Source organism: Ipomoea triloba, chromosome 13 (assembly GCF_003576645.1).
Source record: "Ipomoea triloba cultivar NCNSP0323 chromosome 13, ASM357664v1".
Lineage (NCBI taxonomy): Eukaryota > Viridiplantae > Streptophyta > Magnoliopsida > Solanales > Convolvulaceae > Ipomoea > Ipomoea triloba.
This window is the reverse complement of record NC_044928.1, coordinates 6,070,170-6,085,203: the sequence shown is the minus strand read 5'-3', so window position 1 is coordinate 6,085,203 and position 15,034 is coordinate 6,070,170. Positions and strand designations below refer to the sequence as shown.

The 15,034-nt window shown below is 26.1% G+C and overlaps 1 protein-coding gene across 2 annotated transcripts in view; it reads left to right on the top strand.

Moving 5' to 3' along the window:
- Positions 1-2,203, top strand: part of LOC116001033 (phosphatidylinositol glycan anchor biosynthesis class U protein) — a 5,514-nt gene extending 3,311 nt beyond the window's left edge. For both annotated transcript variants that reach the window (XM_031240940.1, XM_031240941.1), the window contains exons 8-13: positions 383-439; positions 538-706; positions 955-1,012; positions 1,089-1,174; positions 1,254-1,310; positions 1,907-2,203. In XM_031240940.1, the coding sequence (XP_031096800.1) occupies positions 383-439; positions 538-706; positions 955-1,012; positions 1,089-1,174; positions 1,254-1,310; positions 1,907-1,990 (511 nt within the window). In that variant the 3' untranslated portion in view covers positions 1,991-2,203. The remainder of the gene's footprint in view (positions 1-382; positions 440-537; positions 707-954; positions 1,013-1,088; positions 1,175-1,253; positions 1,311-1,906) is intronic.
- Positions 2,204-15,034: the final 12,831 nt, after the last annotated feature.

The following is a 15,034-nucleotide window of genomic DNA, read 5'->3' as shown; positions in this document are numbered from 1 at the left end:
CCCCCCCCCCCCCTCTCACCTGGTCACAACACCAAAGAGAAAAGAAGAAAAGTTCCCCAGTGTGGTTTCTACACACTGGAAAAGTTCCAGCATCCAAATATTTGGTGTTTGAGTGTTGTGAATAATACTGATGTAGTGATGTATGGCTGTTTCTTGTTAGCATATCCCTACATACATACAATTCATACGATTAATATACATCTTATTCATGTACTGTTAGTAACATGATCTTGTGTGTGTGTGTGTGTGTGTGTGTGTGTGTGTGTGTGTGTTCCTTATATAAATTGGAAGGGCTACACCTGCTGCTATTTAGATACTCGATTACCTTTATTCTGTAGTATTGATGTTTTCTCATAATCTCATATCATTAATCAACCTGCAGGACCTATGGATTTATTCTAACTGTAAAAGATTTATCCCCAAATATAGGTGTCTTATGGTAAGCAAAATAACTTTCATAGCCCATTGAATTTGAAGGAATGTGTCCAACTGTACATTTTTATTTTCAAATAACCTCTTTGTGCAACTTTGACACAGGTATTTCTTTGCTGAAGTCTTTGATTTCTTCAGAAGCTTTTTTCTTATAGTTTTTCATGTCAACATCCTCTTCATGATCCTGCCATTAGCCATGCGACTATACCACAGACCCTGCTTTCTGGCTTTTGTTTACATGGCAATATGTTCAATGCTTAAATCTTATCCTTCAGTAAGTATTTTTGCCTAAAACCAGTGTTCTTTGTATGAGAAATTAGATACTGGTATGATGAGAATGCATGTAGCAAGTACTGAGTAGAGCAGTTTAGGAATTACCAATGCGACTTGGAGCCTATTCAAGACAGGGTTCAGTCATAGGCATCCTTTTCAGCATAAGTTTTACTAGTACTTATTGGTTAATTATTCATCTGTATGCCTAATTATTATTAGACTCACTCCCATATTACTTGAATGCAACAGGTTGGAGACTCGGCTTTATACTTGGGTTTATTGGCTTTGTTTATCAATGAATTATCAGGTAAGTGACATGGACAGTTTAGTCTCAAACACAGAAACTGAATTCATTTCCATCTCATAATCTATGTATTATGCAGAAATGCCATTTTCTTTCTTCCTATTCTGTGGATATGTGGGTGTCTCCCTTTTAAGCCCAGTAATGCACAACCTATGGATATGGAGGGTAAGTAGTGTACTAGTATGACTCTTCTCCAATGTGCTTGGATGAAAAAGGAATAAGAGTTCGCGCTTGGACTTTGCAGGGTACTGGAAATGCAAACTTCTATTTTGCAACTGCTATGGGATACGCCTGCTTCCAGGTTTCCTTTTCTCTATCCTTAGGTCATTCATTCTGAATTATTTGCTAAGCATACAATCCATTAAACGAGTTACTCTTCTCCATTCTGTGGTTCTTCTAGGTTGTTTAGGCACGCTGTAGTGTCTTATTTGTTTATTATTTGATCATACCAACGTTTGACCAATCATAGCCCATAATCTGTGTGGTATAAAGTATAAACTATTCATGCTGTTTCTGTAAATTCTCTTTTGGCTCACCCATCCATTATATAACCCAAGTGCTGCGAGTTACCTATCCAAAAAAACACCAAAAACACCCCTATTTACCCTTTGGCACATCAATTCTTCATCCGCACCTACCAAAAGTCTACTTTTTCCAGATTTTTTCGTGAGGATTGACTGGGATATTCTTGAGCAATCTTTGGCCAGTCTTAGTCAGAATCTAAGCCTTGGATTCACAAGAACTTAATGCATTTGGAAATGTTTAAATCTTTAGTGTGCGAAGTAGAAATATCAAAGTTGTCTCTTTTTCACAACACACATTTCACATCTTGCTTTCATAACTCTTCTTCCTCACAACGATTCATACATTTCATTTATTTGTTCCGTTACCTGGCAGGTTATTTTGGTCGTAGAAAGTGTGAGTTCAACACTCAACCATGACAGAAAAATTACAAAGTTAATTAAAACCTCAAACGCTTAAGTTTGGGCTTTTTGCATTATTAGTGTACTTCATATCAACATAGTTTACAGGAAAACCATCTAGTTGCATTGTTGAACTTTAGTGCTGATTTACGATCTACCTTCTAAACTTCCTTCTTGCTTTCTTTATAACTTCCCTCAAATCTTTGATTTTATATTATAATTTTTGTCATGCACTTTGGTTTTTCATATTCATATATTGGTGCAATGGTTCCATGGTGGTGAAGATTTTACTATATACTATATATATATTTAATATCTGCTGTGCAAATATTAAAAAAAGATGTTATTTGTACCAAACTTATGTGGTTTGTAGTGTGTCGCAAGGTGAACCATAGTTATTGAAAGGGGTAGTTTGGTCACTTAATTTTTTTAAATTTTTTTAAATATTTTTTTTTAAACGACAATCATTTTATTAATTCATATCCAACTATAGTTTGGGATCTCAATAGGGCTAGCCCGCTCGGTTTTGGGTTTGCTCTGACGAGCTTATCTATTAGGGCTAATCAGTTATTTTATTATTTTATTTTCGAGTTCGGTTGGCCCTAACCCTAAACCTCAGGTTGTTTTTTTTTTGAAAGCCAAACAAACAGTATTCATTAAATATAATCAGAAATGACAGCATGCATTTACCCATTTAGCCTCTTTTTAGGCAGGTTGGGTTGTATATTTCTCTGACCTGATCCAAACGAACTGTCCCGTTTAGCCCCTAAGGGGTACCTGTGTTATACAGGTTGGCCTCATGGCCTATGTAACTCGCGGGCCAACCTGTATAACCTGCCACCCCTACCCATACCTCCATGGCTCCACCCAAGTTTATTTAAATATTGTTAATTTAAATGTAATTTGTATTAGAATTTAAAATATTTTTAATTGTAAGAATTTAACTCTTAATCTCTCATTTAATCTTAACCTAGCAAGATCAATTAAATGCTAATCTTAACCTAGCAAGATCAATTTTGCCCATGGGGTCGGGTTAAGATTGACATCCCTAATTGTAGTACATGACAAGAGCATGAAAAGGAAAGGGGAAACAATCTGAACAATCTTGACTTAGATAGAGCCTTCCTAACTAATACATGGGCAACCCTATTTGTAGATCGACAAACAAAAAGTAAAAGTTTGAGAACTATAGCTATTTCCTTAATATTATTAATGATGAAATCAAAACAAGATACTAGAGAGGTTTTGAATTTCATTAAAAACTTGAAGACAATCAGATTCAATTTGCACATGATCTAAGTTAATTTCCTTTCCTTCAACCATTTTAAAGCCTCCTTGACTCCTATGGCTTTTGCTTCCCTTGGTTTGAATAAACCATGCTAAGAAAGTTCCCTTGCTGCTATGAAACAGCCATTGGAATCCTTGATAACACAGTCAAAACCCATCTTTCTGCCATTAATGTCCAAAGCCGCATCGATGTTGAGCTTAGTTTACTCGATTGGGGTCTGGTCCATTTATCAATCTGAACTTCGTTTAAAGTAACCTGTGAATTATTAATCAATTATTCTCAAGTAAAGGAATTCTATGATTCCATACTTTTTCATATTTAGCTTCCCATAATTTTCAATGGACCATAAAAAGCAAATTATGAGCATCTTCTTTTAGCGCATTGAAGTTCATCTCAACCCATTCAAGGAGTTACATTTTTCATAAGTTATACCCCTATTTTATCCCAACATAATCTAGCTAGTTCACAACGAATAAAGATGTGGTGAGTTGATTCATTCTTCCTGTTGTACATTTGACAAAGAGTTGGAACCGAAACATGCTTCAAACTCAAGAGGTCATAAATAGGCAAAGAATTTGTACAGACTTGCCAGGAGAAGACTTTTAACTTGGGAGGCAATTTAAATTTTCAAAAGAAGTATCTTACTTTATTTACCCTTGCTATCAATTAGTTAGGTTGTTGGATTATATATCCTCCATGCTTGTTTTCTTAGCATAGCCAAGTTAAAGTCCCTAATCCTTTTAAATACCATCCTTCCCCACCTCTTAGGTTTACAAAGAGCATTTCATGCTTTCCATCTAATCGCATTACTCCTATCTTCCCTCACACCCAACCAATACTCGTTTATTGCCCTTTCAATCTCCTTACACATCTCCAAGGAAATCAAGAAAACACACATAGGCTCATAGCAAACGTAGGGATGACTTTAACAACATTTTTAAGAAGGATTTCCCTCCCAACTCTAGAAGGAAACCTATTACTTCAGCTCCTAATTTTGCCCACAACCTTATCCTAAACAGGCCCGGCCCTGGGCAAGGGCGGGTTGGGTCCTTGCCCAGGGCCCATGCTTCAAAGGGGCCCACCACCCCTGCCATAATCTTATATATATACGGTATATATTTAAGTATAATTATTTAATATAAGTTGAAGTTAATAAAGTCTGGCTTAGTGTATTTGGTGGGACTAGTGGTTAATATAATCGAAGTCACTGTGTTGAAACCTTACATGTACTTCTCCATCAACTTTTTTCTTTCTGCCTATCTTTAGAAGATGAATTGCCAAATGTAGTTCTCCATTGAAATTTTCTTCCCTACCTTTAAAATATGAATTGAGGGATTTATTGATGTTATATAGTATTAGAATTGTAAGTTATTAATTCTATTTCTAATTGTATTTTTCCTCCCTATCTTTAGAAGATGAATTTAGGATATTATATAGTATTAAAATTGTTAAGTTATGAAATTAATTTCTATATCTAATTGTATTTTTTGAGTTGTAATTTTGTGATTTTTAAATTTTTACCTTCTTATAATTATAGTGATATTTATAATATAAATTGATTTGTGATTCATATCAAATTTTGAATATATTTCAATTAAAGTAATTTACTATTTATATTTAGAACGTGTTATTTTGTGAATTTTATAATGTGTTATGTATATATAATATATTTTTGTGCGTAATCGTATTCAAATTAATCTTTAAAAAAAATCTGAAATTGATCTAACTAAAAAAAAGTATTTATAAATATGATATCGATAGAGAAATATGATTTATAATGTGTTTTCTATTTGAACTATTTTATCCAATTAATTATATTTCAAATTTAGTTATGAATATAATCACATTTTAATGTGTTTTATTTATTTCCCCCAATAATTAAGATGTTATATTCTGTTCTTATTTGTAAGTTTTATTTTGTATATTTTTATTAATAATTACTTTATTATTTACTATAATTACAATGTGATTTTCTATAAGCTTTTTTTATTTTAAATTGTTTATCCGTTTTTATAATTATTTATTTATAAAGGCATTGATGCAGTTATTAATTATTTTGCATTTAGTAAAGAATCTAGAGTTGTTTTTATTATAATTATTGTGTACGCAAAAATGTTAAAAACTTGTAAATCTTATTTCAAGTTATTTGATATTAGTATTTTTTTTATTTAATTTAAATTTTAGTTATGAAAATAATATTAATTTCATATAGCGGGCCCATTTTTGTTGTTATGTCCCGGGCCTATAAAATGATAGGGCTGGGCCTGATCCTAAATATCATTTTCCTTTTGTTCCTCCCAATCAACCAAGGTAAACCTAAATAATTCCCATTCAAACCCTCCTCCCTAATTCCCATAATACCACACTCGCAAGAGCGTATGGCGCCACTGTGACGATAACATAGGGTGGGTATCCAATTGAATATTCATAATATATTTTAAATATTAAATTAATTATAATTATGGTAAATACGTAACTTTTATTCTAACACTTTAAATAAATTTATATCCACACGATGTGTTAAAATAACGTAACAAAATACAAAATTTCAATTTTATTTATAAATTTTTTATTTCTAGACATTTTTTTTAAAATCTTATTGTCAAAATTACCTTCACCATTATTTATTTATTATAAATAAGGAAAATGCTAAGTACAAAATAATCACTCCGTACTTCACAAAATGCTACATACTACGGAGTATTTTTATTTTTTATTTTTAATCTAGTAACTGTTTATAAGTGGTAAAAGTAGAAGTTTATTGCATGGTCCTTATAAATAGTGACATGTGTCAAGTAAAATAATGAATATAATCTTAAAAGTCAAAATCTAATTCACCATGCATACTTCGAATATATTTAAATCCGTCAAACAAATTGAATAAGAATGAATACCCAACGCAAATTATAGTGTGGATCATGATCCAGATTGCAAGGTAGATCAATGACAATTTTTCATTTTTAATGTGTTATTATAAGTTCATTTTCAAGTAATGTATTAAAAATGATCTTGCAGTACATTAAAAATGAGCATTTTGTATGTTAAAAATGAACATGTATATCAATGATCTACATTGTAATGTGAACTATGGTTCATAGTATAGTGATTGAATCCCAATGAAGGGGCTAAATTCTTGCAAATTATATTGTGGACTAGGGTCTCTTATGCGCAATGTGAACCCTAGTTCAGATTATATACCTCAAGTTAAAATGCATATTTGGGTTATATCTTGTGCACTACTGCCGTTGAGAGTGTTGTTTAATATTTACCGACAATATGTATTTTGAGCGTAATTTTCTTCAATATTTTAAAACAAAATTTCGAATTTAAATACTGCAAATAAAGCAGTAGAAAGTCACTACAAGGTCATAGGTTGAAACCTTATAAAGGGTGTTTCAGGTTAAAGATTTTCGGGATAAATTTACTCTCGAGTAAAAGTTAAACTCTACTAACACAATTTAGGTCGAGTCCAGATATAAATTTTATAGTGATGAAGATATCAAAATGTATAGAACATAAATAAATAAGAAGTACATAACAGTCAAACTATTCGAGCATAATTCAGGCAAGGTCTGGATTAATCTCTCAGTGATGAGGATATTATGAAAAATTAGATCGTGGACTACTAGACTCCACATTACATGTTAAACTCTTGTCCAAAACGACGTTATTTTATATCAAATGTCAACTAGTGCATAATGTTTAATAACATTATCATGTACTATATTCATAATATTTGTTCTACATGTTCATAAAATTAAATCTTAATGTACATAAACATTAAACTGAATGTACATCATATGTAATATAATTTTTTCACTCTATAGTAGGTTACTAGGTTCATAATGTTCCTTTTATATGCTCATATAAAGCATAGATTAATGTAATAAATATTACGCCACCGACGCATCATGTTTAATAATATTCATCATGTGCTATGTTTACAATATTTGTTTTATATGATCATAAATTTAAACTTTAATGTACATAAACACTAAACTACAATCCAAGTACATCACATCTATTTCCGTTTACTTTGTAGTAGGTTCATAACATTCTTTCTATATGCTTATAAAAAATAAAACTTAATGTACATAAACACTAAAATGCGGGTACATCATATCTATTTTTATTCACTTATATTCATAACGTTCCTTCTATATGTTAATAAAAACAAAGCTTAATGTACATAAATATTACATTAAAATAATGACTTTATGTAACTATAGATTTATTTTTTTTAAAAAAATGAATATGAGTGTCATTTAAAAGATCTCAATTATTTTTCAAAAAAAAAAATCTCAATTAGAGATTTTTAACAATATATTTTTGAATACATTAATTTTATTTGTAAAAAAGAAAAAAAAAGTTGAAAACAAAATTTTAAGGACAAAAATAAGGATGCGTTAATTGCATGTAGCGATAATATGTATCTTGATTCATAATATAACTATTGAGATAACATCCCTATATAGAAAAAAAAAGAATATAGAAAGTTCTGTATTAAAGAATAATTTGATTTTAAATTAATCAAAATTGGTTGTAATTATAATACGGAGTACCAAAGTTGTTGACTAAAATATCTGAAAAGAAGTATTATTCAATATTGATCCCTATTTAAGTACTCTTATCTTATTGCTTCCCGTCGGCGAAAGAAACGAGGTTCATGTTCCATGTTTAATGAAGGTTGTACTATGTCATGAATGACCTAATATACCATTTGCTTCGTACACTAACAATATGGAGAAATTATATTTATCATTTGGCTTTTTTTTCCCCCCCAAAATTTCGAAGTCATTATCTAATAATGTAAATTAAGTAAACCCGCTCATATGCAATAGTTCATAAATTACATATGAAAGGTAATTTGTATTATGAAGATTCTACACCACAAATTCAATCAAGAGAGTGTTGACAATAATTGAACTTATAACTTCTATATACAAGAATCAAAGCCACTTGACCAGCTTTCAGGGCTGTTCATTGGGTATACTAACAATATCCAATCATTATTGTGTGGACCATACTATCAAATAATGTATATTGTACACAAATAATGTACTTTTAGTATATTAAAAACTAGTGTTTTACCCGTGCTATGCACGGAAAAAATTTTGTTATTATAAATTTAAATAAAAAGATTTAAAATATAAATATATTAAAATGTACAATATAATAATATAGTTAAATTTACATATATTTGTTCAAGTATCTATTATCATAGCATACAAAATTAAATTAATATAATCTCTAATCATGTACATATTTATATAAATTTATAGAGAAAAATTTACATAATTAAATTGAATTATTCCTAATCTTATTTCATATATACTATAATTCTAACAATATGAATAATAACTAAGAATATTATACTTAAAAATTTTAAAAATGTAAATTTTAAATTTTGTATATGTGATTTTAAACTCTAATCAGACGCATTTTCTTGTATGATTGTGTAATACAGTGTATATACAAATAATATTTATTAATATGTATATATGCAAATTCTATAATATAATTTATGTAATTATAATTTATATTGATATATTATAATTAAATTTAGAAATTAAAAAATAACATTTTAATTTTGTATGATTAATACAATGCATAAGTATATGTATGTATGCATTTTTTTAAAATATAAATATTTATGAATACACATTTTGTTAATTTAATAATTTTATTTTATATTTTATTAATTATAATTAAGAAAAATTACATTTACAAATTAAAAGAATTTATTTTTTTTAACTTTATGTGGATTAATGTATAGTAGTCCCTAATTATATTACATACTTAGACAAATTTTAAATATTTTTAAATTTTTAATTAAGAGTATGTGTTTAGACATATTTTAAAATAATTTTTTTAATAAGTAACCATTGCAGTAATTAACGTGTATAATTATGCAGTAATCACAATTCTATAATAAATGTGCATATATTTTCATATTGTACAAAATACTATAAATATAATATATGTCTACATAAATAGATAAAAAGAAAAATTGATAAATTTTTTTATTATATAGATATTGATAAATATTATACAATTTTTTCCGTGCATGAATAAAACATTCTTATTTAAAAATTTTACATTGATATCTGCATTTTGTTTCAAATTCTACTTTGGTGATATTTTAAACTTTGAGTAACACTTGTGTGAGACCATCCCACGGGTCTCAATTCGTAAGACGGGTTAGATCTTTAATTAATGGATCAAATATTTGATTAATGGGTCGGATCTTTGACCTAGTTAATTAAAGATCCGACCCGTCTAACAGATTCAGACCATGAGACGGTGACATACAAGTTTTTGCCTTAAACTTTTGTTTGTTATCATAAATAGTATATAAATGTCTGGAAACCATTTAGTTTTGTTTCTAAATATTTTCCAACACATAAATGCAGTGCAATCAAAACATCTCTAGATCATCATTTAAATAATAGGCCCACAATAGACTTTGTGGTTCAATATTTGTAGATCTATGATGTGTTTTTAACTAATTTATTGAAAGTTTATTTCTATTAGTTCTATTATCTCTTATTGTTCTTCATTTTAAATTGATGCATCATTATTAAATATGTGAATTTCAATTAATTTAATAGCATTATATTTAAATGTGAAACATTTACCCAATAACACTATTTTTTTTTCAAACTCCGCAAATGTAAGTTAACTAGTTCAATAAGTTTATTTTAATGTTAGCTTTTATTCAGTTATGTTATTAACGTAAATTATTTTTTTTTGGGCTCATAATATTTAAATAATAACTATTATTTTAGATTTGTAAATTTTTATAATTTATGATATTTTATAAAATTTGTGTACATCATTTGTACTACAAAATTATGCAATAATACATATATTTGTTATTAGTAGAATGCTAAAATCATAATAATGATATATTTTAGTTTTCACATTTTTAAACTTTGAAAATCAACATCATTTATGTAGGAAGAAATTTATATATAGTAGTAATAATATTATGAATCAAATTAAATTATTTTAATTAAAATTCAAAAAATAAAACAAATGAAATTAAAAATATCTATAATATAAATATTATACTAAATTGAATAGAAGATTTCAATTTTATCTTATTAAAATAAATTAAATTTGACATATCTATTTTGATTTAGATTTTTTATTTTATTTTAATAGAATATATATTTTTATTTTTATAAATTCTATTACCATTAAATTACCATATTATTCTAATAAGATAAAATTGAAATCTTCTATTCAATTTTGGAATTTTTTTATTATAGATATTTTTAATTTCATTTATTTTATTTTTTTAATTTTAATTAAAAATTGTTAAAATTAACACACACACACACACACACACACATAGACACACACCCGCATTACTTTAACTGAAATAATTTTTTATCTTTCTATATACATATTGAGAAACGTTACAAAGTAAAAAATAAAAAATATCACGTACAATCTCAGCCTATATATAGTAATACATATATACATATTGAATCATCTTTAATGACTCTGAAAAGAAAAGAGATCTATATATATAGCAATATAATTATGGAAAATATAATTGCAAATAACAATGAGATTTATTTTTGTTTTATTTTGCACCAAAGCTTACTTTTATGCGCATGAAAAGTTTGAAAAAGAATTATTTCAATTGTCGTAGCTAGGTAAATGGGTTGATTTAATATAATATTATGTTAATTTAATACATTAAAATAAAAATATCAATATAGTTATATAGGTGTTATTTAAATTTTTTTAAATTAGAACTTATTAATGATATATTTTTTTATATATTCATTTCATTTGTATATAAGAAAAACTGAACTTAAGTTGAAAAATAATATATTGAGTATTACTTTAGTGTACCTTAAAAGTAGAACATGATTCATGTTATAATAAATATTTAGGTAATTATTACTATAAATTAAATGAACATATATAAAATTTTTGTTATTATTTAATTATTTTAAAAATGACAGAAGTATTTTCTTAAATGGGCAGAAAATGACACTTTTGTATTTATACATATATACATATATATATACATATATACATATATATATACATATATACATATATATATACATATATATATATATATATATATATATATATATATATATATATATATATATATATATATATATATATATATATATATATATATATATATATATATATATATATATATATATATATATTATGTAAGTCTACGTTAATTTTAATTATATATTGCAATAGTATTGTAAAAAATCAATCCACAACATTATTTTAAAAATGAACCAATATTATATTGAAAATGAATATAATATAGTGATTTAATATAATTGTATGTTAATTTAATACATTAAATAAAAATATCAATATAGGAAGTATTAGTTTAGTGTACCTTAAAAGTAGACCATGATTCATGGTATAATAAATATTTTAGGTAATCATTACTATAAATCTAATTAACTTATATTGCATTTTTGTAATTATTTAATTAGGTAAAAAATGATGATAATTTCAAATTTCAAAATAGAAGTATTTTTTTCAAGATGGGCGGGAAAGCAACACTTCTGTTTTAATATAATATATATATATATATATATATATATATATATATATATATAGTTGCATCATATAGTAATTTGATTGTTGGATTTTTTTTTTTGAATATTATCGCGATAGGAATTTAATTACGTACATTAAGATAATATACTAATATTTTTATGGAATACTAAAATATACATTATATAGTAATTTGATTGTTGGAATTTTTTTTTAATATTATCATGAGAGGAATTTAATTACGTACATTAACATAATATAGAAATATTTTTTAATACTATAATATACATCATATAGTAATTTGATTGTTGGAATTTTTATTTTTTTTGAATATTATCATGATAGGAATTTAATTACGTACATTAACATAATATAGTAATATTTTTTAATACTATAATATGCATCATAGAGTAATTTGATTGTTTAAATTTTTATTTCTTTTGAATATTATCATGAGAGGAATTTAGTTACGTACATTAACATAATATAGTAATATTTTTTTTGAATACTATAATATACATCATATAGTAATTTGATTGTTTGTGAATATAAAAAATAAATACGCAAGATTAAAATATTTTGAACCATTATTGAATTGCATGGTATATTATCATGAGAGGAATTTAATTACGTACATTAACATAATATAGTAATGTTTTTTTGAATACAATAATATACATCATATAGTAATTTTATTGTTTGAATTTTTTTTAATATTATAATGAGAGGAATTTAATTACGTACATTAACATAATATAGTAATATTTTTTTTAGAATACTATAATATACATCATATAGTAATTTGATTGTTGAATTTTTTTTTTGAATATTAATTTAATTGTGTACATTAACATAATATAGTAATATTTTTTTTTTGAATACTATAATATACATCATATAGTAATATATATATATATATATATATATATATATTAAAAATACGCAAGGTTAAACTATTTTGTTTAAGGAATCCATACAGGAATGGAATTGAATAAAATATTTCATTAATTTCCCTCTATAATAAGGAATGAAATCATATTTTGAATATTTTGTCAATTTTAACCATAAATAAGGAATGATAAAGAATAATAATGAATGCTAGAATGTCTGATAAGGAATTATTATATAATATTAAGTTGACCAATTTCAAAAATTTTGGACTAAAATGAGCGGGAAAGCTAGCACTTCTGTTTTAATATATATATAGAATATAAATAGATGTACATTATATTCAAGGAAAGGACATTATTTAAATGTTGAAATTATATTATTTTGTATAATAAGAGCACTGTGTGGACATGGTCCATACAATATTTTGCCAACAATATCATTGTCCTAGTCTTAACTCAAAATACAACACACTGCATGCAATTATAAACACCACCAGGACTGCCTTTTGATTTCTGTGGTCTCGTATGTTCTTATAAATAAATGAGACCCTACTAAAAGTATAAGCGTCATCTTTAAAACTAATACTGTAAAATATATGATTTTTATTTATATATTATTTTTCAATATATAGATTATGTCAATGATTTTGCAACTTTGGTAATCAAAGAAATTTGAGGGAAAGTTGTAAAATTAATGGAGAAGGAAAGAATCTTAGCCTCTTCAATGGTGGTGTGTGATTTGAGAAAAAATTGATGAGTTTTAGACAAGATAGAAAAAGTCGTAAAGGAATGTGAGCTTAATAACATTTTTTTTTTTCAATTTATTAAGCAGCTAGGTCAAAACTCAAAATAATTATTGGGACCTCTAAAATTAAGATCATGTGCTGTTGGACATTATACACAAACTAAAAACTGGCCTCAATATCATTGCTCAAGTTTTTACTCAAACTATAGCACATATAATTGAAATACTAAACATACGTTACAAATTATTAATGACCAAAATCTATGCTACAAATCTACAATCACAACTGAATGATTAAATATAAATTCTACTTGACACTGTGAATATAAATTATTAATGTCATTTTTTTTTAGTACTACTGACTCTATTACAATGTAGTATCTGTTCATAATTACTTTCTCAATTTTCTGAAGCACAGAGTCAATAGTTGCCTCCACTGATACTCGAATCCACTCCATTTCATGTGGGGGTGTAAACCTAAAATTAACTTAGGGTAATGATGTTTTTTTTGTCATGCTATAAATTCAAATTGACACTGAAATCTGAAAGAAAACATTTATATTTCGAATCATGCTATACTACTTTTACCACTTACAAACAAGTGAAACAACTACTCTTTGCCAAATAGGATTAAAGATTAAAAAAGTAAATTAAAATTAAAAATAAAAAAGAATAATTAATGTCTAACATTTTGCCAAATCATAGTTTGATTGTTTTTGTGAGTGGCATTGGCAGGATTCAAATATTTTCATTATATTTAAAATCTAAAATATTTTAAAATAAATAAATAAATAAAATAATATATTCATCTAGCTAGTCATGCACATATAAATCATTTTACATGATTAATTTACCAGCAATCTTTGATCTTTCTATAAACAACTAGTTTTGAAAGCGCATTGCGTGACTAATTTAATACCCAATGTTTGTATTTAAATAAGTAATTAAAAATATATCAATGTAAGATTATATAGGAGAAGTTCATTATTAGTTTGCATTAAAATTAATGTTTAATTTGTACTTTTCTAAAAATAATTATCAAAACACTTATTGTATAGTACTCCGGTAGTTGGTATGGTATTAGGTAATGGATACTAATTTTGGTTGGAATTATTCTAAGTTTTGTTAATTCGCTTTTGGATAAGTTTGTCATTGTCTTTGTCTTCATTGCTTGTCTATTTCTTTTTTGTTGGTAGTGTCTCATTTGCAATTGGGTTACTGGTACTACTTTGCAAAAAGAACAGATTTAGTCTAATTAGTTTTGTTACAAGAAATATATGCATAGAATTCCTTTTATATATATATATATATATATATCTTTAATTATGTAAGAACAATTTTGTCTGATAAAAAAAACATAATAGTACAATATTTGTAAAGTAATGTATAATTGTATCATTATATAAATACAAACAAAAATTATTAATACCATAATCACCTAAATCATTCTGAATAATGCAAAAAAATATAATTAAAATATTAATTCTTGTTCTAAATAATCAAAATAAGATTAATTACACGAAAAAAAAGAGAAAAAAAAAACTTAATCTAGATTTAAAAAAAAAAAAAAAGCATGAAAATAATTTTCAAGGTTTCTTATTTGTAATTTTTGATGCTCAACTT